This window comes from Ambystoma mexicanum, chromosome 2q (assembly GCF_040938575.1).
Source record: "Ambystoma mexicanum isolate Mex_15411 chromosome 2q, UKY_AmexF1_1, whole genome shotgun sequence".
NCBI classification, from domain to species: Eukaryota; Metazoa; Chordata; class Amphibia; order Caudata; family Ambystomatidae; genus Ambystoma; species Ambystoma mexicanum.
Genome location: NC_090924.1, coordinates 689,060,175 through 689,084,472, shown reverse-complemented (window position 1 = coordinate 689,084,472; position 24,298 = coordinate 689,060,175). Strand labels below are relative to the sequence as shown.

At 44.9% G+C, this 24,298-nt stretch overlaps 1 protein-coding gene across 2 annotated transcripts in view; it reads right to left on the bottom strand.

Annotated features, from left to right (window-relative positions):
• The window catches only part of RHBDF1 (rhomboid 5 homolog 1), a 608,603-nt gene that overhangs the window by 55,990 nt on the left and 528,315 nt on the right, over positions 1-24,298 (bottom strand). For both annotated transcript variants that reach the window (XM_069647898.1, XM_069647899.1), the window contains 2 exons: positions 24,042-24,136; positions 169-244 (listed from right to left, as the gene is read on the bottom strand). In XM_069647898.1, coding sequence (XP_069503999.1) covers positions 169-244; positions 24,042-24,136 — 171 coding nt within the window. The remainder of the gene's footprint in view (positions 1-168; positions 245-24,041; positions 24,137-24,298) is intronic.

The window sequence follows — 24,298 nt, the reverse complement described above, 5'->3', positions numbered from 1 at the left end:
GACACATTCAGAAAGGTCAAACCAAGAAATAGCAAATAAATAAAAAATGTACTAGTCACGAAAGAATGCATCTCCATGCTTTGTATGTTGTTTTGCTTGTCTGTGATTTAGTAATATTGTGACAGAGTTTCAGAGAGTGTACCAAATGTAAATAATTTAAAAAAGTACCTGGGAGCAGAGCGTTGCTTCTTCATGGAAGTATCCTCTCATAAAATCACAGTATTCTCTGGATGTAATTTCACACCTTTAAATTAAATACAAAAAATAGTCAATATTTATTTGTGTGTGTTTTTTTTTTTACAGTGCTGGCATGTCACCTTGCACTACTTCAGAGCACCTTTGCAATGTATAGAGCTCTTTTGCTTTCAAGGTAGAGTTGCTCAATAGAATTGCACTTCCATACATACAGAGATACTTATGAACTATGTGTATAGACATTTGGTAAGTTGCACGAGCTTGTGCAGTGTATTTTTAGTCAAGCTCATTCCCAGTGGGATTTCTAAAGGGCAGATCCCTGGCACGGATGATTGGAAGATTATACAGAAAGGCAGACATACTTTATGTTGTCAATGAAAGGCAGGGGAGTTTGGCCAGGATGCAAAGTTGGTCACCTGACTGACCTTCTTAGATTGATATCTTTTCCAGAACAAGACTGTAAGCGAACTTGGAGTCCAACAAGGTAATGTGTGAATGGATTCATAATATGAAACAAGTCACTTACCCGCAACAATCATTCTGCAAAGTAATGCCTGTTGCACACTTGTGCATTTGCCTACTATAAAGTTGCTGAGTCAGGGACTGTGAATGGTTTATGGAAAAATAATACAAATTGCTGCCAAGAACCTTAAGTGTGATTTTCAATGAGATTCCCTTTTGATATGCATCAGAAACCCATTATGCCTCAGTGCTATCTACAGGTTTTATTTACAATAAAGGTGTGAGTGTATACCTCATGTACCTGTTACCTGTCATGCAGAGGGTCTGCACGTTGAATATTAATCTCTACCCAATATCATGATGCAAAACAAATTGTTCAACATGAATCGGGTTATTGATTTGATGGGTTGGTTTTGATCATTTATACTGTACACACCGCAGAATATACCACCTCTTCTGATGTTCACGCTGCAATTACATTATTTAGAATGACCACTTCTTAGAACATTTGCATCTTGTTTGGAATGAAAATAAATACAATTACGTTTTGTAAACGTGTGTAGGAAGCTCCAAGTGACAGCTCTACGCACAAACATTTCTGGCCACAGAATAGTTGCAACTGAATATTTCTAAAGAAAACAAGTGTGCCCTTGCCGTATACTGCAACTGGGTAACAGCTTTCTTGTCACACTTGGCTGGAGTACCCAATGCCTCCGTTGCCAGAACCAATAGCTTTCCCCCTCAGCCAAATTCGAATTTTTCAGAAGGCTTAAATAGATCCCCAATGTCCATGCATCTCCCTTTATTCTTTTAAACCCATTATTAAGTAACCCTGGGTAAAGTCACGGTTATCTATTATGGGAGCAAAATAGGAGAGAATTGCGTATTCTGGATAACTCAAGATCACATCCCTGGATTCAAAGGTGTATTTGGTTATCACATTTACATTTAGATTAGGCGGTCTCTACTCTTAGGTTACCAAGGTTGGGTATATATATGTGGTTGTTCACTATAGCCTGTTCCATAAACAACCACTCCTTCTCAGAGTAAAAATGCTATCATTCTACCACAATGCAAATCTGGGCAGCCAGGCAGTATTTCACAATGTCCTGGCAGCACATCCCACCCCGACTCTTATGCAATAGAACTTTATTTGGAAGTGTTAAGATGGATTTTCAGAATCAGCCCTGTGGACAGATTTCGAGAGGCCACCGTATTGTGATGAACAGGTACAATCACTAATGTCTAGCCAACCTATCTGGATAGTTTGACTGAACAGCAAGGCTTAATGTTAGGAAGGCATGAGAGTGGTGAAGTGTTCAGTTAAACACACACAGAGCACACTTAATACATGTTCGGAAAATGTATAACAATACAGTTATTTATTTAGGCCTCAGATAACTTATCAAGTAAAAGCCACAGGTAAGTCTGACACTAAAACATTCACTAATAATGTAGACACAATCAATCAATCCACTACTTATATAGCGCACTTTCACCAAAGGCATCATGGCGCTTAAAAGCAGACGGTGCCGAAAAGTAGAGGGAATCAGAAACGAGAAACCAAGAGTACCAGAAAAGAAACGCTTTGAGGCTTTGTTTAAAAGGGAGAAAATCCACAGCAGTCCTTAGATGTAGGGGCAGAGTTCCAAAGCTTAGGCACCGCCAATGAGAAAGCTCGGCCGCCCAGCTGCTCCTTCCTATATTTAGGTGTATGCAGAAATGTTGCTTTTTAGGATCTCAGAGGACGGACTGGAGTATATCTATGCAGGGTCTCCTGAATGGCCGCACATCCTTTGCCATTCGGTGCATAATGCACAAAGCTTTAAACTTGACCCTGGTTCCGCCCGACAGCCAGTGGAGAGATCTTCGAGCCCTCGTGACTCCTGCTCCAGCCGGGATATGTGTAACCAAGTGCACTGCTGCATTTTGTAACACTTGCAGGCGCTGAATGAGGAAGGATGGTTGTGCCAAATATATGGCATTACAATAATCCATACTTCCATTTACACATGCTGCCCCTATCTGGGCATGAAATGTATCCGGAACAAAGGGAAGAACTTTCTTCAGCTGTTTGAGTTTAACAAACCCTGATCCGCATAATGTGTTAACCTGGACCTCCATAGACCAGGATTCTGGTATCTTAATGCCCAAATTACGAATTGCTTTGGCTGGTGCTGGCAAAGGGCCCAGCAAAGACGGGCAGAAGTCGTCGGCCCATCCCCTGGCTGCCTCTGGCAGGCCAGAGATCAGGATATCCGCCTTCCCTCCATTCAGCTTGAGCCAGTTTGATGCCATCCAGGCCCGCACAGATTCCAAACAATTTTTTAATCGGCCACTCACGTCTGCCCATTTTGGGTCCAATCTAAACAGAATGTGTTTGTCATCTGCATAAGAAAAGACCCTAAAACCAAACAAGTGGATAAGAACCATCAAAGGGCGGATATATAAATCAAAAATTAAGGGAGATAAGGCTGAGCCCTGTGGAACACCACAGGAAACCGCAACCAGAGGTGAGCAATACGGGTAAAGGGAAAATATTTGTGAATGTGAAGCCAAAAATGCACAGAACCAATCCAACACTGCCCCGGAAAATCCTACCTCCTCTAGCCTAGCTATCGGAATCCCATGATGAATCGAAGGCGGCCGGCAGGTCCAGAAATATGAGGCCTGCCGTACCACCCTAGTCTCTGATCATGGAGAGATCGTCAAGCGCCAATACTAAGACTGATCCGGTTCCCATCAAGGGGCGAAAACCCATTTGGCAACTATCTAGGATGTTTTGACCTTCAAGGAAAGTTCTCAGTTGAGGGGTCACCACTGCTTCTAGCACCTTCATAAGGAAGGGTAAAAGTGAAATGGGTCAATAGTTTGCCAGAACTGAGGCATCTAGTGTAGGCATTTTCAATAATGGTATGACCAGGGCTTCTTTTAATTAAGAAGGAACCTGGCCCCAGATCAAAGATGAATTAACCGCTGTAATCAACGTATCATAGAAATCCACTGCTGCCAGTTTATGCAGCTACAGCAGGATGGCATCAAGAGGCGATGCAGATTTTAGCCCTGCTGCCGTCATAGTCATTTCCTCTTTATTCATTAAAGCGAAATCAGCAAAACGAGCATCTGTTTTTCCTTCTCTAAGCAGCATCAGGGTCTCACTTTCACCTTGGCGTGCTCTGCTAAGAGCACTAACGCTTCATTTTTAAATACAGTTAGAATTGGTTTTCAATGTACTGAAAGCGTAGTTAAGCAAGTGAATAAAGAAATAGAACCAGATAAGTAATCACGTTTTTGAGAACATATAAGATGAAAACAAACAAGTTAGCAAACACCATAGAAAAAAGTAGAATAAAGATTCTAACACTACAAAGTCCTTCCCTAGCTAGAAAGGAAGGTGTCTAGTGCCCATTTGAGTGAGAAATCCTAATAAAAATCTTTTGCAGAGGCTAGGATTCTCTTTAGGAAGATAGAACCAGTCTTGCAAATGATTCCAAGTTCAGTATAAACAAGAGGAAAATCTTTACAAAACCCTCTCCCAATCCAACCACTTTAGGGGGAGACCCAGGAGGAGATATCAGGCCACAACGCCAGTGTTCAAGGATAGGCAAAGAAGAAAATAGGGCTTGGACTTTACCCTCAGATGACCCCATGGAGACGAGAGGGCAAACCATTTATGTTTACTCACCCCCTGTACTCCAATTCGATCAGGGACAGAGTTCCTGTACTTGCTGGGCCTTCTGGATCTGTGCTGTTCTTCAGTTGGAGAAAGCCAAGGGGTTCCGAGTACACAGCTCAATTCAGGCTTCATGTTCTTGGAACTACTTCGTGGTTCTGTGCTTCGATGGACCAGATTCTGGAGATTATGCACAGATTTTGGGACCATCAATCCGGCAACAACCTCACAGGACTACCAGGATACAATGCAGGTAGCGAGCAGTGATGGCCACTTGAAGAAAATGGTGGAAGGCTACCCTCATCGCGACAACAAAGAAACTGGTCTTGCAAGGCCCCTCTACGTGGTGGAGAGCTGAAACATCAAGGCGATTTTTCTTGGCCCATAAGCTGAGGATTTGTGGAGTGCCTAGGCCCAACTCAGGACGTCGACTGGTAAAGCGAAGTAGCCGAGGTTGACATCTGGCTAGCCCACAGGATGGATCGTGGACTATTCCAAGTGCTTCCAGCAGCTGGATCATTGAGCAGAGGTTAGGATGGTTACGCGCACTTGTCCAGGGGTTGAAGCACAAATGAAGGTCTTCAGGGGATCTGCAGAGAGACGGGGCGTTGCCGGACAAGTGAAGAAATGGCTGCTGGTGATCTTCCAATGACGCGTTCCTAGACTTCAGTGGGCTATGCACCTCCAAAAGGGTCTTGGCTGGAACCGTGATCTGAAGAATGGCTGTAGTAGGAGTCCTATTATCCAGGATCCGTGCTGGAGTGCTGGAGTTGCCCCCAGTCCACCAATGCCAAGGATCTTCACCATTTAAACTAGACGGGGCTGGATCAGTGCCCCAAAAACAGATGAGTTTAGCAAGGTAAGTGAAGCAAAAAGGCTTCAATTACCTCCAAATGTGATGAAAGGTTCAAAACAAAAGCAAAAAGTAAGTATCCCATTGATGTCTACGGAGGGAAATTGGCTAAAAGAAAAATGTTTCCTAACAAGAACCCTCGCTGTCTTACCAGTCCACACACATCTTAAAATACACTTTTGCCACTTTTTAAGTTCTCTGCGTGGGCACTGTAAGGGAACTCATTGAAATGAGTACAATAATCTGAACAGGATATACATTTTTATAATTGCTGTTCTAGCCAATCGTGCAGAATAGAGCCTTGTTAGGTTAGAGAGAGTGTTAGGGAAGTGTTTCTAAAGTCCAACTGGTGTGGGACTTCATAAGACTTATCTCTTGGTATTAGGGACACAAATCTTAATATAGGCTTGTACTACACCAGTCTGTAGAGTGGCTGAGCAGCTAGGCTTGTGGTAGGAGGGAGTTATGCAAGCTGTAGAGAAGTACAAAGAAACCAGTATATACAAAGACCCAAGAAAACACTTACTCACTTAACGTTATATTAAAATACATTTATATAAAGTTACCTTCAATTAAAACATTCAGCAACTAACAACATTAAATTAGAAAAGGAATTAAGTTGTACATGGAACAATAATGCAGGTGAGTAACGTTTGGCTATACTTTTCATTTTCAGCACACAGAGTGACGTCAATTAAGGTCATTAAAAGCACTTCTAAGTATCACATTTGCAAAATTGAGTATGCAGGGAAAATAAAGGTTACACAGCACACAGTCTAGCAACTTTTACTAACAAGTACACTCTCCCGGAGGGGTTGGTTCCTAGCTATAAATGTGTTCACAATTAAAACCTATGGACTAGAAGATGGGCCATTTGGGAACCAGTACAGCCAAAGTCAAAAGGACAGTTCCAGTTCTGATAAAGATCTTCAGAGGAAAAGTTACTTAAGCAGACAGTAGTTTGTGAAGAAAACACAGGGGCCCAAGGGGAGCCTTACTGTTCACACACAGAGGAGTTGAGGTCAACTGTTCTTGAAGAAAATAGCACTTGCCAAACTAGGAAGCATCGAAAATGGCACAAGGTAATTACACCCCAAGACCCACAGTACCTTAAAGATGAAAAAGAAATTGTAGCTGACTTTCTTCTAGGTGCAACGTTGCAGACCCCGATTACTTCTCCATTGTCGTGGTGGTGAAAGGTGGGACCTTTCGTGGGCTTCTGTGGCAGCACTCAGGAGAAGTGGTCGGCAGCAATGTATTCCACTCACTTCAGCGGCTCTTTGTGGTTTGGGTCTTTTTCTTAGTGCCAAGAAGAAACGAATATCATTGGTTGGATTCTCTTCAATTACTCAGTCCTGAACTCCGGTGAGGGGGCTTTTGGTGAAGAATTCCTACTTCTGGAGGTCCACACGGATGCCTGCAAGGTTTCAGCTGGATTCGATATTCGGAAGACGATGCACTCGATAATGGTCCAGGTACCCCGGGTATTGGTGTCCTGCAGCCTGGGAAAGTCGCAGGATGTCGAGAGATGGCCCAAATTGAAGGTCTTGAGGCTAGTTGGTTCCACCAGCCCAAGGGGGGGGGGGGAAGAGAGTTGCACTTGGCAGGTCGTCCCTATCGATTTGAAAACTGGATCAGCACAGCCTCAGGGCTTCACTGGTGCTTCTGCAGTCCTGGAAGTTGCTACTGTTGTCTCTGCTCTTATTCTGCTTCAGATTCCTTGTTCCAGTGATCAACGCTGCTTGTGGTCCCAAAATCCTTGCCTTTTATGCTGGATCCCATTCATTCACACTCCTAGAACTGTCAATCACCTGGGGGTTGGCGGTCTTCCAGGACAGCCAGCCGCCCAGTTAGAACTGGTTTCAGCCAAGCATACCTACAGACAAAGGACAGTGAAGTATCGGGCTCATACCTCACTTCCTGCTTTCCCGGATACACTGAAGCCTGGGCGGGTTTCAGGGATGAAGCCTGCCAAAGGCAAAACTCACAAAAGACACAAATCTACTCTAAAGGATGGAAGAATAGCCCAGAAGTAACTTAAATGGAAAATGGTGAAAATAGAAGACGGGGACCATTTTGAGAAAATGGTCACCCATGGGTGCTGTACTGCAGCTGAGAAATCAGCCTGCTAGTAACCTGCAGAAAAGGTAGTAAAAAGGTAATCACCGCCACCAGCCATTTTAGTTAGTCATAAGTCACATGCATGAGGAGTGGGCGAAGGAGTTACACTGTAACCCCCAGCACCCCACATTGGCCGGTGTGTGCTGGACCCACAAACAGAAAAGGTAGGTAAGATCAAAGTTATCTTACTATTCTTGGGAACTGTAGTTCCCACAGGAAAATGTACTTAAACATAAAGAGTCTACGGGACTCCTCAGTGACACTGCACAGAGGGTGCTGGGTGATGCTATGCAAAATGCAGATGCCTGTATTCACAGGTGGAGGTTACCAAACTCCATAAAACAGTAAGAAAAGAAATCCCAGTCAGAAACAGAAGCAGTTTCAGAAAAGTTGCACAGATTGGGATTGATAGGAAGTGAAAATTGCTGGGGATGCCACAAGGAGAAAGGTACCCTGTTACATATGATTTGGAATTGTGCCAGGGTGAGGGATTTTTGGAATGACGTATTGGATAGAATTGATTTAATATGGAATCTTATATTTCCGAGAACTCCATCTGCAGTGATTTTAAAATCCCCAAAGTATTGTAGGTCTACTGATTGTACAGCATTAGGTTGGATTAACAAATTCCTCTTGGTCGCAACAAGGCAAATACTAAGAGTCTGGAAAACCAAGAAGAAGCCATGTGTGACAGAATGGCTTGTTAATGTGCAAGTTCTCTCGAATTTTTAAAGGGTTAAGTTTGGTAAGCAACATAGGGAGGATGTTTATATGGAACAATGAGGACCATTCAATGAATCTTATGATTAATATTTAGACAGAGTGTTTGTGACTTTGCTTGATGTTCTCTAGTGGGGTTTTGTGTTGTGAGTATGAGTTTTGTCATGTCTTGTGTTTTGTGTTTTATTAGTTTATTGAACTGTATATTATTTAACCATTGTTTATTAGTGATTTAGAATCATTGTTCAACTTATGTATTCTATGATTTCTGATTTAATTGTTAATTGCATAGAATGATGGTTTTACTTTGCTGTACTACATAAGTTACTTATTTGTTATCGCTTTTCATAAACTTTAAATAAAGTGTTTAAAAAAAAAAAGAAACAGAAACAGTGAGTGGTACAACTCACTCAGGAAATTAAAAATCAAAAAAGTCCAGAGTCCAGCAAAAGCGCTGGGGGTCTCTCAGATTAAAGGGCTTTAGCACATAAACTGAAAATTCTCCATAACAGAGACCCCTCCTTACTTTCAGTTCCTTTAACTCTTCATTCCCCACTGTTAGGTTTAGGATTTCCAACTTCAGGTCATTTACTTTAACACCTGTTTTTCTTTCATGACCGCCTGCATGACATTTTTAGGATTTGCCACTGCCAAACAACATTGTCGTCTGCTAAAATACTTTTTCAGTATCAGCCCTGCGTACAGATTCTCGGAGGCCTCAGGCCACCCTATTCTGATGAACAGTGAAGGATACAAATGTCTAGTCAAGCTCTATCTGGGTTGTGTGGCTTAGCAGGAAGGCCTATATTTTTCTCACAGAGAGCACTCTAAATTACACAAGTTAGGCAGCATCTATAAAACCACAATTATTTATTTGGGCCCTAGGCAAACCCTTAGCAATTGGAAACCATAGGTTAGTATGACACTAAACGATGTAGTACTATTATATATTTAAAGTTGTCGGGGAGATGCATCATTTATATGCTTCATCCCCTCTCCTAGTGAGACCCCCAGCACTTTTTGCTGGACTTCTGGACCTTTTTCTTTAAATCCTGAATGAGTGGAGCCTTTTTCCACTCATTCCTTCTTATGAGCTCTGTCTTTTGGAACTCTGTTCCCTGCGTTTTACTTTCTCTATGGAGTTTACTTTCCTCCATATCTCTTTTAATGCATCTGTATTTTAATTTTTGCAGCACACAGCTCCTTATGGGCAGTGTTGCTGGGAACCCTTTGGGTTCTCCTTTGAGATAATGTATTTATCCTTACTTACTACTGTTCTTAAGGATAGAGGACTACTTAGTATCCCTCATAAAACTTTATACTCTGAGAGATAGGCAAAAACCACCTTATGTGGAGTGCCAGGGGGAGAACTAGTAACCATCCCCCTTCTCTCAGCTACTATTTATTTTACATTTATAAAGCGCTCACACAGCCCGCAGGCATCGAAGCGCTGTTACAGGAATTGTTTGTTTTTGTTAGTTGCGTAATTGTGTTTTTTTTGCCTTAGTTACGTATTTATAATGCGCTTAAACACCCAGAGGTTTCTAAGCGCGGACCCGGGGATGGAACCTGTTGTTGCTTCGTGTCGTATCGTTTCCAAGACGCGCACGCTGCCGCTGAGCTATCCTCCCGGGACTATGGCTTTTTAGTCACATTGGGCCTCATTCCAAGTCTGGCGATCCAGAAAAAAGGGTGCCGGTCCCAACGTACCGGCACCCTTTCCGGACTCCCAGAATACAAGATTGCCTGCACAGGCCGGATCTCCCAGCAGGTCTGACCTGCCGGTTGTACCGGCCCCTGCAGGCATGGTTTTCATGGAAGCACTGGCACCATCAGCAACTGTGCCGGTGCTTTGGTGCCCCACATTCCTGTGCAGTCATGTTTTTCTGCTGTGTGGTCCCCTTGATGTTCTTAGACTTTTTCCTCAGAACAAAAGAAAGAGAGGTCACTTTGGGGCTTGCAGGATTCAAGAGTTGCTGGAAGTGTGACACTTTGCTGGATGGTTGGGGACGTTCCAGGATGAGCATTAGAAGTAAGAGAGACCATGTTACCAGGCCTCACATCACAGTCTGTTGATTTAACAGGGGTCTTCACCTTTATACATTCAAGTTGATTGATGTTATGTGCCATTAACAGAGAGTGCAGTCCATTTAAAATTGCTGAGTTTGCCCTGACTTTGTGGGTGACAATATCGTATAGTCGTATGAATGATTGAACAATGATATTTAGTGCAGCCAGTGAGCTCATGCTAGAATGAACGGGATCTTTACAAGAGGAAAGGTGCAGTGTCTATTCTAAGAGAAGCCTGCTGGGCCACTGCATGGTCATGTACACTGGATTCGTAGGTACTTTTGGTGTCCAGTGTGTTGAAAAGATCAGGTAACATACTTAGTCTGTCGTTCGCAGTTTCACAAGCATCTAATTGTCTTTTCAGGCTTATGCAGACCATTGTAGAGGAGATGCTCAGACTGTGTTCTATTTCACAGAGCACTGGCCCTGATATCTCACAAATAGTGGCCTCTGGTGGATCAGCCCTCGCCACTGAAAGGTCCGAGGACATGTTATTAAGTTGTGCTGCTTGACTGTAGGATTTTGTTAGGTGGGGTAGAAAAAAGGTTGTGATTTTGCGCTTAATGTTAACGCGAACGCTTACGCCCATCAGCGTCCTGCTATTTGACGGTTACGGCACCACCCGAGTTGAGCACTGGCTCCGTATATCGTAGGGTTTTATTGCCCCCGTCATCAAATTTGCCTACACAGAGGACCCGATCAGATAAAGGGTGGAGGGGCAGCAAGTTTCAAAGTCAGGCACTGAGGGTTACTGCTGATATCGTGAGCTTGTTCTGACTCCCTCCAATGCCCAGATACAACGCGTCAGTTTCTGGGTTTTACCGACGGCTCGACCACACGCCACCCAAATTTACTGCTCTTCATTCTACGGACTCAGTCGAGGTGTGCGGAGTAACCTACAATACTGGTTTCAAAATATATGCAGTGTCTACAATGTAGCTAATTGCAAAGTATATGCAGTACCTGCAATACAGCTAATATCAAAACCCAAGCAGTACCTACAGTACAGCTGGTTTAAAGGTGTTTGCAGTAACCTACAATACAACTAGTTAAAAAAAATATGCAGTGCCTACAATACAGCTAATTTCAAAGTGTATGCTGTTCCTACAATGCAGCTAACTTCAAAGCATACCCAGTACCTACAATACAACACAATGGCTAGCTAGAAGCGCAGCAAGGTTCAACACAATGGCTAACTGGAAAGCACAGTCAGGTTCAACACAATGGCTAACTGGAAAGCACAGTCAGGTTCAACACAATGGCTAACTGGAGGCGCAGCAAGGTTCAACACAATGGCTAACTGGAAAGCACAGTCAGGTTCAACACAATGGCTAACTGGAAAGCACAGCCAGGTTCAACACAATGGCTAACAGGAACGCGCACTAAGGTTCAACACAATGACAGACTGAGTGATGCAGCGGGGTACATTGCAGTGTTAGGAGCCGTAGGTGGTTGAGTAGAAGTGGTAGGGTTTTAAAACAGCACAGTAATGGCTGTGCTCCACCATCCCACCTTACCTTGAATGTCGCTGTATATTGTGTTGTTGGGTGTACACAGGCTAACAGCGGCAATCAGGGGGATGAGCTGCCTTTTGCCTCTGTCCCTTAGCCGGTTGCCTGGGCAAGACTAAGAGGGTCAGTGAAGAGGGCAAGGACCGGTCACATGACTGTACTCACGGACCAATCACGGGCAAAGGAGGTGGGAGGGTCAAGTCTCGGAAGAACGGTGAAAGAAAACTAGCAGGGTGGAAGGGAGCGGACTGGGCCTGCAGCGAGGCAGGAGAAAGGCGGCATAATCACAGAGGTCTTGCTCTGCTGGCGAGGTGTTTTAAATGGGCTGCAAAACACACCGCAAAAGGGAGACAAAACTCTGAGTGCCCTGTTGCAAGGCAAGGACTGGTCACGTGACGGTACTCACGGACCAAACACGGGCAAATGAGGTGGGGAGTGAAAGTGGGGAGATAGGGTCAGAAGCCGGAGGAGGAAGTCACAGAAGAACGGGGAAAGACAACTAGCAGGGTGGAAGGGAGAAGACTGGGCCTACAGCGAAGGCAGGGGAAATGGCAGCACTGAGGTCTTGCTCTGCTTGCCAGGTGTTTTAAACAGAATTGAAGTAAAGTTCATAGCAGACTTTCGCCAATCCAACCACCTTAAACGATTCTTCACCAGAACTCCGCGAATCATGTTCAGGCAATGAAGAGGTAGGGTACAGACTTTACAGACATTAATGCCTATGTAGATAGGGGGGTAGGAACAGGGATGTTTACTCAGCCCTTGTACCCCGATTCAGTCAGGGACCACTTTGACAGCTCCTGAAATTGCTGGGCCCCTGTGCCTTGTGTCTTGGTTCCATTGAGGGATGTCCAGGGGTCTCGGGTGCAGAGGTCACTTCCGGTGTCAGGATTTAGGTCCGGCTAGTCGGCGGTATGGCAAAAATGCACATTAGTGCATCGGGACCAGGGCTTTTATTATTTTCTAATTTTCGTTGGCACCTACTCAACTGTTATTTGGGCCTCCAAACAACACTTCTGTTCCTTAGCTAAGTATTGCCATTTTAATGTATCTATGTGTTTTCTGCCATATGCAGTTTTATATGGTAATCTGCAAAGGCTTTGTGCTTATGATGTTCCCTGCTATCCTCAATCCCTTTCTCATCCACAATAGTGTCTCTATAAAAGAAACATTACCAGTTCTTTCAGCCAATGATCTAAAAAGTGACTCGTCTTGTTGCCCTTTGCAATGAAAGTTTGCCTATTTGACTATATTAGTTATAAGCACATTCAATTGTCCCATAATTGTTAACCTCCTGAGTGTTTGGCTAGACGAGTTTTTATTTGCATTAAGTATCTGCCGCCTGCAATTCTCTCAATAGATTTGTCTCCTTGGACCATCTAATCTTTTTTAGTGATAAAAAGTGTGCCTCTAACATAAGCTTTTAATGCATCTCAAGAGTTTTCCTGGGGAGGTTTCCTCCACTGATGTGAACCATAGGTACTGCTCAATGGCATCTTAAATGTCCTTTCTACTCACTATATCCTTTAACACTGCTGCATCCAATTTCCAGCTCTTCCCGACTCACGATGATTCCCCCGGCACTAAAATTACCTACCTATAGTACACTTTATTCTGTGAACAACAAAAATATTATGCTACAACCTTGTTAACAGTCTAGCAAGGAACCAGATAGGAAACTATTATTACATCTCAGGGGTGTTAAGCGAGCATGTTAAAACAATTCATGAAAAATGTAGCTCCAGGAGTCCAACAAGTTGTGTGACTTCAACTCATTATTTAACCTATGAGATGTTTTAGGGAGAATTCTCCAGAAATGTGCTAATTCCCTCCACCTTAGAGACTCCCAGCAACTTTGCTGGATTTTGAGGACTTGATTAATTTTTCGAAAGAGAGTGTGAACCTTTTTTCCCACTCTCTCAAGTATTTTAATGTGATTTTGTACACTGTGTTTCTTTTGGTTGTGGAGTCTGACAAACTCCATAGGCATCATCCTTTACATTGTGTCACACAGCACCTTCAGTGCAGTGGCCCAGGGAGGTCTTTCAGATTTCCCAAAGGCTTAAATATCTTCTCTTGGATAAACTACTGTTTCCAAGAGCAGTAAAGTGAAATTGATTTTACTTACATTTCTAACTCTCTAGACCCAACACACACTATCTTACAATAGGGTGCTGGAGGGGTTACCTAGTATCCCCTTTGACTAGCTTCTCATGTACATTTTTTATGTTACCCTTTTCTCACTGAATGGCTGGTGGCAGTGGTTTCGTTTTAACTATCATGGTGTGCATTTATCGTGGGCTAGGTCTGCAGCCGCAGTAAAGCACCAAAGGGTGGCATTTTTGTCAAAATGGCCCCGTTCTTCTTTTTTCACCATTTCTTTGTGGAAAGGTCCCTTTTGAGATTTACTCTGTTTGCCAAACCAGCTTTGGTCCCATTGTTCGCTTTTCCTTTGGTGGGATTCACGAGTGAAGCCTGCCTCTGGCTCCAAGGTGTCTGGGGTAGGCAGGAAGTGAGAAAGGTGCCCAAAACTCCCTGTGCTTAGTCTCCTACGAGACCCAAAAGCACTCTGTGGTGATTGGCTGGCTGACTGTCCGGCAAGGACAGCAACCCTGCTGGGTGACTGACAGCTGGGCTGGAATGAATGAGAGAGAACTGATTAAAAGGCGAGGCTTTTGGCTTGGAAGGCAGAGTCGACCAATGGACGAAGGAACCAAAGAAGAACTTGAAGAGGACGCCTGCGGCAACTCCTGGACCGTTGGTTTGCCCGGTGAAGCCCTGCTGCAGTGCCGAAACACAAAATTCGCATCGACAGAGAAGGCCCTGCAATTGACGACTTCTCCCCTTGAGTTGGTGGGACCAATCAACTCCAAAGTAAGCCACCTGGACATCCATCTCGGAGTTGGTTGAATTTCCACACAGTTGCTGCTGGAAACCGTATAACCAGGGAGAGGAACTCCAGATTGTGTGCGTTGCTTTTAAGCTGGCACAGAGTTCCAGGAAGATCCTCTGGACTCCCAGGAAGCAGGACTGACTGAGCCTGAGCCCCCTCAACAGAGTGCGGGACCCCAGAAGCAAGGAAAGTCCACCAGCCAGGAACCGTAGTGTTGCTATTTGCGGTAGACGTGAGGAGCTGAAACACTGAATAGCCACTGAAAGTGAAGTTTGCCAGTTGCGAGTTTTGACCGTCCCAGTGCATTGCAGGAGTCCCCGGACGTCCTCCCTCTTGTCCCCACGACTGAGGCCCAGGAACAGTGAGACCTGCAGAGCTGCACAGGAACAGGGGACATCTGCTGCATCTGTTCTTCATCTTCACAGGTACTGTACAAAATCTGAAAGAACTTACCCCTTGCTGTAGAGTTGCGTGCATCTTCTACTACTCACAAGTCTAATCAGCTTGTGGCCCTACATTTGATTCTTCTTTTCTCCAAAGACTTCTCAAACATTGTGCAAAGACTTGTCCATTTACCTACCAGAAGCGCTTCATCCTATATAAGACTTTTACCCATTGACTTTGGCCTAGCCTATTGTACTGAATGACTCTTTATGGAGGGATCCAACAGTATTTGCCTGCTTAAGAATATTTGTGGTCTCTTGTATGTTCTAGATAATCTTTTCCTTCGACTTATTACTATATGATTCTAAATGCAACAGTAATATATTAATGTCCCCAGCACCCTAGCAATTGAAGTCACCTGAGGGTGTAGTTAGTGTTTGTGGGCCATCCCAAAAGAGTATCTACTGATTTAGAGATATTAAGAGTGTGTATTTCATGAAGTGTATTTGAGTGTTCCTATTATATTGCTCCCTTCTGAAGAAGGCTTATTCTAGCTGACTGATGAATAAATTAATAATTGTTTATTCAAGAAACCCTGAATATAAGAGTTTATTTGAATACATGTAACTGTAAATCTCTGTGTAACTCCACTACAGCTCACATTGACCCCTCTTGAGATAAGCCTGGCTGCTCAACACGCTACCAAAACTGTGTAGTACAAGCTTATACCAAAGGTTGGGTTTCCTATACCTGTAGTCAAAGTTGTTTGTAGTGTTCCCAGAGGGTACTGCATACAAACTTTGCCTAACAAGGTGCTACCTCCCCCTGACCAAAAACCTATTATGCACTGACCTATTAAGCATCGGGTCCATTGCCATATGCATATCACCCATGATTATAGAAACCCCTTCCTAGAAATTCATAAGAGCCCTCATAAATGTGTATAAAAGCCTCTGGGACCGTGTTCTGTGTGTAGAAGGACACAAATGTAAACCTCATTTTCATTGCCTTGCCCACGACCACTGGGATTCAACCCTCTTTTGTCTTTGAATTGTGCTTCAAACAGAAAAGGAACATTTTCATTAAACCGTAAACTGCAGCCCTTTTGCCTTAATTGTAGGAATGAACCAAGGGAGAAATAGGTATGCATTAACTTCTTTTGGTTTGCCACCTTTAAATGCATTTCTGGCTGTGCATCCACTATGACCTGTTCCTTGGCCAAATAGTTGAGGACCTTAACTCTTTTATAAGATACTAGATGCGTACTAGACGCCACTTCTGATGACGCTATTCATGTTTGCCTTCCAAGCAAGCCGCAAAGCCGCAAAGCAAGCAGCGAAGGCAAAACATAAAACTCTGAAAAATCAATCTCAGAGAATCCATCTTCAGCATGTTCACACACGTCCTGCAACATTGAATACCCGTCCACCCCTTACACACCCCACCTTCTTCCATATCTCATGAAGCACTCGCCCACCAGGAGGAACATCAGCCCCGCCACCACATCTAGGACTGCCATCATCACCATTAATTAGCACCTGGGGTGTGGGGAGCAATCAATCGGGTTGTTTGGATCATGGGCTGAATCCCACGATCTAAATCCATGTTCTTAGCAACCTGACTGCTACTTTCCTCACCCCTACCATCTTCCCCAAAACTCACTTTCCTTCCCCTTCAATTTCCTGTCCCTCCCCACCACAATTACCTGATGCCTTCAACAGCGGCTGCGCCTCTGCTGTTGCCGCTTCTGCCACTCCATCTTCCTGCTGGCTGCCCTGGAAATGAAAGAGGTGCACTACATGGAGCCCTGTCCTCCAGCTCTGTGGTGGCCATCATGCGTCGTCCTGTTAATTCATACAAAAGACATGGCTATCAGCACCCCGGGTTACCAGATTGGCAACCTGGGGTGATAATAGCAAATATCACCCATTCCATGGGCTGGAATGGGTGGTAATGGCACCTGGGACCCTTGTTAAAGGCCCTCGCGTATTATCTCGGCCCTGGGCCATTACCACCCATTCTAGCCTGAGGAACGGGTGATTATTGCTTAAGTAATGAGCCTTTGATATGATAGAAGTCATTTATAACGTGCATGTACACAAGTGTTTCTAGGCGTGACAAGACAACAGTGGGGAGACAGAGGGAGGACAAGACAAACAATCTTCTACTCCTTTTGTCATTCAGATTGTGCGAGAACGAGCAGTGCAAGGGGAAAAGGGAGGGGGGGATGCCAGGGACGGGGACAGGCCAGCATTGCTCTGAGTAAGTGCGGCCAGGGCAGGGAAGCTATGGGTATGTGCAAGAAGGCAGGGACTGTAGAGGTTACAGTTACAGCCCCTAAGTGCATGGTAGGCCCAGAGGCAGTACAGGGGTGACTGATCAGGAAAGAGCTTGGTACCCAGGGAGACTCTGGGGGTCGCCAACAACCAGTTAGTGGAGCACACAGAAGAAGAAGAGGAAGGTTTTGAACTGCTTACGAAACTTCAGGTGGTCCGGCTCAGGTTTGAGAGGGGCAGGGAGGTCATTCCAGAGGGAGGCATCTGCAGAGGGGAGCGATCTACCCCCCACTCTCTGCCTTGAGTAGCGTCTGACCCTTAGATAGTTGGTGGTAGCTGAGCGAAGGGCACAAGAAGGAAGGTATTTTGGAAGGGAGCGTTGGCTGTAGTGCGGGCCCGCGATCCCAGAAAGCCTTGTGGACAATGCAAAGGGTCTTGAACTTGATCCTTCCAGCCAGTGGAGAGATTTCAGGGCTGGAGAGATACGGCACCTGGGCTTGAGGCCAATGATAAGCCTCGCAGTCCTGTTCTGTATTAGTTGCAGAGGGCAGAGGGAGAATATAGGAAGATTGAGGAATAGGCTGTTGCAGTAGTCCAGCCTAGAGAGGACCAGAGCTCTGGAGACATTGAGTTTCTGGGGAAGGTGAGGAAAGGAAGAATGCCTCTGAGGAGGTGCAGCTCATAGTGGGCCTTCTTTGCAAGGTCTGAGATGTGAGAAGAGAAGGAGAGAGAGGAGTGAAAGATGACACCAAGGTTTTTTTGCCTCAGAAGAGGGTGGGGGAGGGGATACCATAGAGGGTATGCCAATGAGAAGGATCTCATTCTTACTGGCATTAAGGGTGAGATCATTGGCAACACACCATGCCTGAATACCAGTCAGGGATGAGAGAGGAGGAAGAGGAGGCAATGGAGGGGAACTTGAAGGAGAGCTGTGTGTCGTCTGCATTACACTGGAAGTGAGGAGGGAAGGAGAAGAAGGAGGAGGATCAGGTGGGCTAGAGGGGCAACGTAGATGTTGAAGAGCCATGGCAAGAGGATATAGCCTTGAGGGACGCCACAGGTGGAGACTGTGATAGGGGCGTGAAAAGGGCCCAATTGAACCTGGGAAGGTCGATCGGAGAGGAATGATGTCAACCAGTCCAGTGCCAGGCCTGTGATGCCAAGGGTGTCACAGAGCCGATTTATTAGGATGGCATGATTGAAGGCAGAAGATCCAGAAGGGCAAGAATGGATGGAGAGTTGGAATCGATATTTGGGAGCAAGTCATCACAGGTGTTCAGGAGAGCAGTTGCTGTGCCTCCGGCTGCTCTTAAGCCAGACTGGTGGTCGTGGAGACAGCCAACAGATTCCCTGTGTTGGGTCAGTTGGGAGATGACCAACTTCTCCAGGAGTTTGCCCAGGAAGGAGGTAATGGAGATAGGGTGGTAGTTAGCCATGCAGGAGGGGTCAGCAGAGGGCTTTTTGAAGAGAGGATGCACAAGGGAGTGCATGAGGGGTAGCGGGAAGGAGCCAGTGGCAAAGGAGTGACTACAGAAATCTGCCAAGGCTGTCGCAAGGGAGGCAATGTTGTCCTTGAGAGTTCTGGAGGAGCAGTGGAGCACCTGTTTGGTGGAGACCTTCATAGAGAGGACTTGTCTAAAGACCTCATCTGATGCTATGGGAGAGAAAGAAGAGTATGAGGGGAGGGGGACCAAGGAAGGCCCGAGAGCTGGGGATGGAGGTTGGAGGGGTGTAGAGGAGCGTGAGGACTGGATGCCCCGAGTTAATAGCTCCTTTAATTAAGTAATTGTGCATTTTAAGAAAAATATTCCTTGATGTATCGTTTCTTTCTTGCTTAGTGGACCAACTCTTTGAGCCCTTCCTACGATGATGCCTGTAGGGGCTCTGTTTTTTTTAAATCTACCTAAATAGGGAGCTGACATTTTCCATCCTATTAAGTGTTGAACCTTCTTTTAGGTATCTTATCTAATACACATTTTTGCATCAGTTGTGATTTTCCAAATCTTTCAATTTGAACTGAAAGGCCACTGTGGAATCTTTCACGTCTCTTGCCTGTTACGCAGGTTTTAAGGTTGTAGATACCAGCATGGCGACCACATTTTCCACAAAAAATACTCTACCTTCCAACACTGCAATTTCTCTCTTGTGCTCTATGCTATAGCCGCTAAAACATCAGCAAGCAAAGTGGCCATTTCTAGCATGTCCTCTTTCATTCCCTGGAGGGTATGCACCAGATGCTCCTTTGCTAGCGCTGTGCATTCTGATTATACTTCTCCAGCCCCAATGTCAATGACACCATATCAGCCGGTTGAGAGGAAACAATTTATTTTTGCTGGTTCCAGAACGCCTAATGCCCATATTCTTCATCTCTTTTTGTGTCCTTATTAACTGAAGATGAAGGGGGCCAGCATTCTGGCAAACTGAAATGAAGATCATTTCAGACAGGGGTGAAGCTTGTTCACAATAATCCACTCCTCACCACGCAATACCCCCAGACTCACTTTGTGGAGCTTCTCCGACTCCTGCCTCGGTTGCTCATACCCGCCTCTTTCCACGGACCTTCCGCCTTGCCAACCCAGCAACCCTGCTACCCTGTCCGATTGGTCTGCCCCCCACTGAACTCTGTCCATTTCCACTCTTTATGGTTCAATTCTACCATGAGTTTGGGGAGGAAGGATAGCTCTTGGAAGCAAGTCATCGCGGTGCAACACAGGTTCGAATCCCGATCCCGCGCTTAGAAACCACATGCTGGTATTAAGCCCATTACGTATGAACAATAAATAAAGTTTGGGCCATTGCAGTTCAATCTCTTCCACTGCTATTATAAAGCATGCCAAACCGCTGAGTCCGGCTACTCCCACACATATGCCAGTCATTCAACGAAAAAGAAGAAGAACAGGAATAGAAGAGCTATGCACTTATCAGTACCAAGAACGGCAGTGAGTTGTCAAATGGGTTGTTGATACCTACACAGGTTTGGTGCATCCCTGCAATAAAGGCCTAACTAGTTGCAAGTTATATAACATGACGATACGCTCTTGCATAACCATGTCATATTATATGAAAGAGGAGAGGGGTGAGGTGAGGATGATGAAAATGTACCACATAGACAACAATGTGGCAAGGAGGTCACATATTCAAGGTTTGTCAGACAAGATGTCGAAGAATAATATTTATAATTTGCAGTAGGAAATTGTGACAACCACCAGGTGAATTACACAGCTGTGGTTCCTCTCCTCTATAAAATAAAGAAAAGCCTCAAGGCCTAGATAGTGTCACCGGCCTATCCCTAAATCTATCTCCACTATATATCCAACAGCATTTATCTTACCCCCAACAATATATCTGTCGTGGCATATATCCTACCCCCCCTTCCTAACTCGAGATATAGACCCCCAGATGTATAACATGCAGCCACCTTAATACCAACATATCTCCCTCAGGCCAAAATCCCACTCCCTCCCTTACCTCAACCTGTATCTGCATCTGTCTGCATCCATAAGGAAACACAGCTTTTTATCAACTTGTCTAGGCTTGACATGGGGGATGCAGACAGCACTCTATGCAGATTGGGATGTGGGTGGAGACTTGGCTGCTGAGAAAACAGTGTAGGAGAGCTAGTGGGGACAGTTGAGGAGGTGGAATAAACACATGCAGAGTTGTGCCATGCTAGCAGATATCTGTTCTTGTTTATGTATGATATTGATCAGCAACACAAATGAGCGTGCATGCACTGCACTGGTCTACTGCATCTTGCATCTTACAGCCAGTTTGGAGCTAGCCTGGTAGTGCATGGACCCGGACATGGTCCGAGTCAGGTCACAATGTCCATCCATGGTCTTCATATGTCTGCCGATGTGCTGCATGTCTGTGGACTCCCTATCCATGGTTGCCTGGGTGCCCTGCAAGGCAAGCACTGGCTCCCTGGCCAATTCAATTGTCAAAGTCAGCCAATTCTCAGTCTTGCCTCTAATGTGTACCCCTTCCTTTACTTGTACAGCCCTCCGATGCACTCTACCTAGGTTTGCACTTTCTAAAACACTGGCATATATACACAAACAGACAATAAGGTATTACCCTCAAATTTTTGCCAGTGTTGGTTCTTTTCATATTCTGCTCTAGGCCGCGCCTGGCACTCATGGAGTAAACTGTATTGTTTCACATGCAGCTAAAGTTGTTTGATTTCTTCACTCTAACAAGTTTGCTACTCAAGGAGGATTCAAATTGGCATTAGTGGGCTGACATCTTACAGATGATTGCGAGTTTCTACAGGAAAATGTGGGGGAAGAGCGCCATGATTTCATCTTTCATTGGGACTTGGGCTCCTCCCTTTCAGGGGGGTGCATTTATGTGCTCTATAATTTTGGTTGCAGGCACTGAGGAACGTTCCTTGGTGCATGATACTGGATAAGGAACAGCAGGAAATGTGAGGCATTGTGCCTCATCACCTACTGAATCCCCATAGATATTAGGGTTGAAAGCAATCACATGTTTGCTATGATAGCAAGTCAGCCATTATCTCCACCCAGCCATGAATATGCGGCTAGGTGTGCGAATCTCCAATGTTTCTCCGGACCAGGGCAGGGGAGCTAGTGTTTGCCCGTGCCAGCCTGAGTTGGTTGCTTGCATTACTGTGCACCACTTTGTGCATATAAGAAGCTCTTCTGCTGGCCCAATCCACACTTCTGGGTCACATTTGGCAAGCAGAAGCTTAAATGACAGTTTCTTTGTCTTTATACCAGGCACCTGTGTGGAGGAGTAAGGCCTGGCATAAGCACGGCTTCCACTAAGCTCTTTAAATTGAGGCTTCACATTCAAATAATTTGGAAGTACAACTGATACAATGTTAGATAACATTGTGAAGTCTGGATTCCACTGGACCTTGGTGGTAGTTATTGTATTTTCCTGGAATTTTGACAGGTTTGTGAATATCCACGAGGCTTTCTGGGGCCCGCTACATCCAACTTTCTCTCGATAAATACCTCCCTGCTAGAGTTCTTTGTCCTCTAGCACCAAATCTCTCCAGATCAGACTCTTTGCCAAGCAGAGAGTGAGGGGTAGATCTCTTTCTTTGGCAGGAGCCTCCCTCTGGAATGGTCTCCCTGCCCCTCTCAGAATTGAGCCGGATCTCCTTAATTTCCTGAAGCTTCTCAAGACTTTCCTTTTATCCTCCTCCTTCACTCTGCCCTTCCAATGCTAACGTTCCCCCTGCCGTTGCAACTTGTGCCTGGTCCCTTATGAGTCTTACTGGGGCCAGGCCCTCCAAAACCAGTCTATCCCAGCACATCAATTCAACACTTTCCTTCCTTGGGCTCCCCCCAGCACTTCCAGCCCCTTGGGCCCAGCATTCCTGCACTCCCTCCTCCACCTCTCCTTTACCCCAGCCCTTCTGCCCTGTCCTTCCCCCCCACCTCCACACCCTTATTGTCGCTGCACTTGCATGGTCCGAATTTCCTAGTAGGACCGTTTATTGTTGGTATTTCCCACTAACACCCGCTCACCCCCCCAACCCACTTTGTCTTGTGGCACCTGGAAACACTTGTGTATAGGTGCCATACAAATGGTTAATAAATATGCTTTCTTACCACCTGCAATGATATGATATGATATGGCATTTATAATGCACCTATACACAAGTGTTTCACGGCGGGACAAGGTCAAGGTGGAATGATTCCGCTGTCTACAACTAAACAATAAAATAGGTGCAAAATGGAAGACAATCTTACTTTTCTTTATTAAAATCAAATAAAAAAGCTGATGTTTGTGGTTGCTTTTCATACGTGCCAATTTTCTTTACTCTGCCTCTTATCCTAATAGGTTTGTCCCAGGGAGTCAAGTACAACCCTACGGCTATTAGGCAAGTTCCTCTAGGAGAAATATTGCAGTCCTTGATAAGAAAGCACCCATTCTTACTAACAGAAAGCTCTGTAAAATCGGGCAAAGTCAACCTTTGGCTGTGGGTTTATAGGAGGAGCTCCTTTGGAGCCTACTGTGGATGTTTACTATTGCTCTGTGCGTCTTATGAGATTGACCAAGAAACTGCCTCTGCTTGCTCACTAATAGTTGCAGTTCGTTTAAAACAAGATATTTCACCAATTGAGAATCGGATTTATTGAGTGCTTACTTCCCCTTAAAGTACCAATTCGATTGTGACAGTCACTCTATCACCAAAAGCACTGACTGAATCCTTGATTGTTTTTCTAGCGCAGCCACCTTCTCTTTATTCCTTTTCTTTTGAATATGTACAGAAAACATTAGAAACCCACATAAAATAGAACTCCCTTGCACCTGTACTGCTCTAATCTTAATATTTGGGTAGTTATGTGTAGCTACGTCAGAAATATTTTGCACTCTCCTTTTATGCTGCTGCAGAAGTGTAACAAAAATGTAGTGGAACTCATTTCCCATTAATTGACGCTCACTTCGTCTTCCGAATATAGCAGCACAAAGATTATTTGTATGCAAGCACAACAAGCTGATGAATGCTAAACCCAACTAGTAACTAAGGCTGCCCAGTTTAAGTCGATCTTATTCTAAACCTGTCACCAATTTGTAATAGTCAGGCCTTACCATAAGATGAAATAATATACATGGCACATGAAACTAAACAGATTCCCAAACGCCAGCAACATTTTACAAGTGGAATGTTTCATTGGGGAGGGAAGTGATAATGTCAAACAGGCAGGCCAAAGGTCATCAGTATGTAAATTCACAAGTCCTAAACAGTTTGATACCAAAGATATTAGGACAATGCTGTTTGGAGGTAACATTCATAAACAATGTTATATTCAGCTCTACACACACACAAACACACACTCTCTCTCAGAGCAGATCTTTCTCCTGTTTATTGTTCACAAGCTTCACTGTGACAGGTACACGTTACCTTCCTTTTGTGCCGATGCAGCAGGGCCTGCCCGTGATGGCACAATCCATGTGCAGATGGTTCGGATACTTTCCATAGGTGGTTTTGGTGCAAATCTGAGAAAAACAAAATATTAATTACATTTATGTATCATGTTGTCAGTGCAAGGTTTATGGAGACCACCCTAGTATTGTGAACAGGGAGAGACAAGGTAGCCAAAATAGGAGCGGTGAGGCTTAGACACAGGAGGGCTGCAGGAGTGGATTGCCGTTAGACAG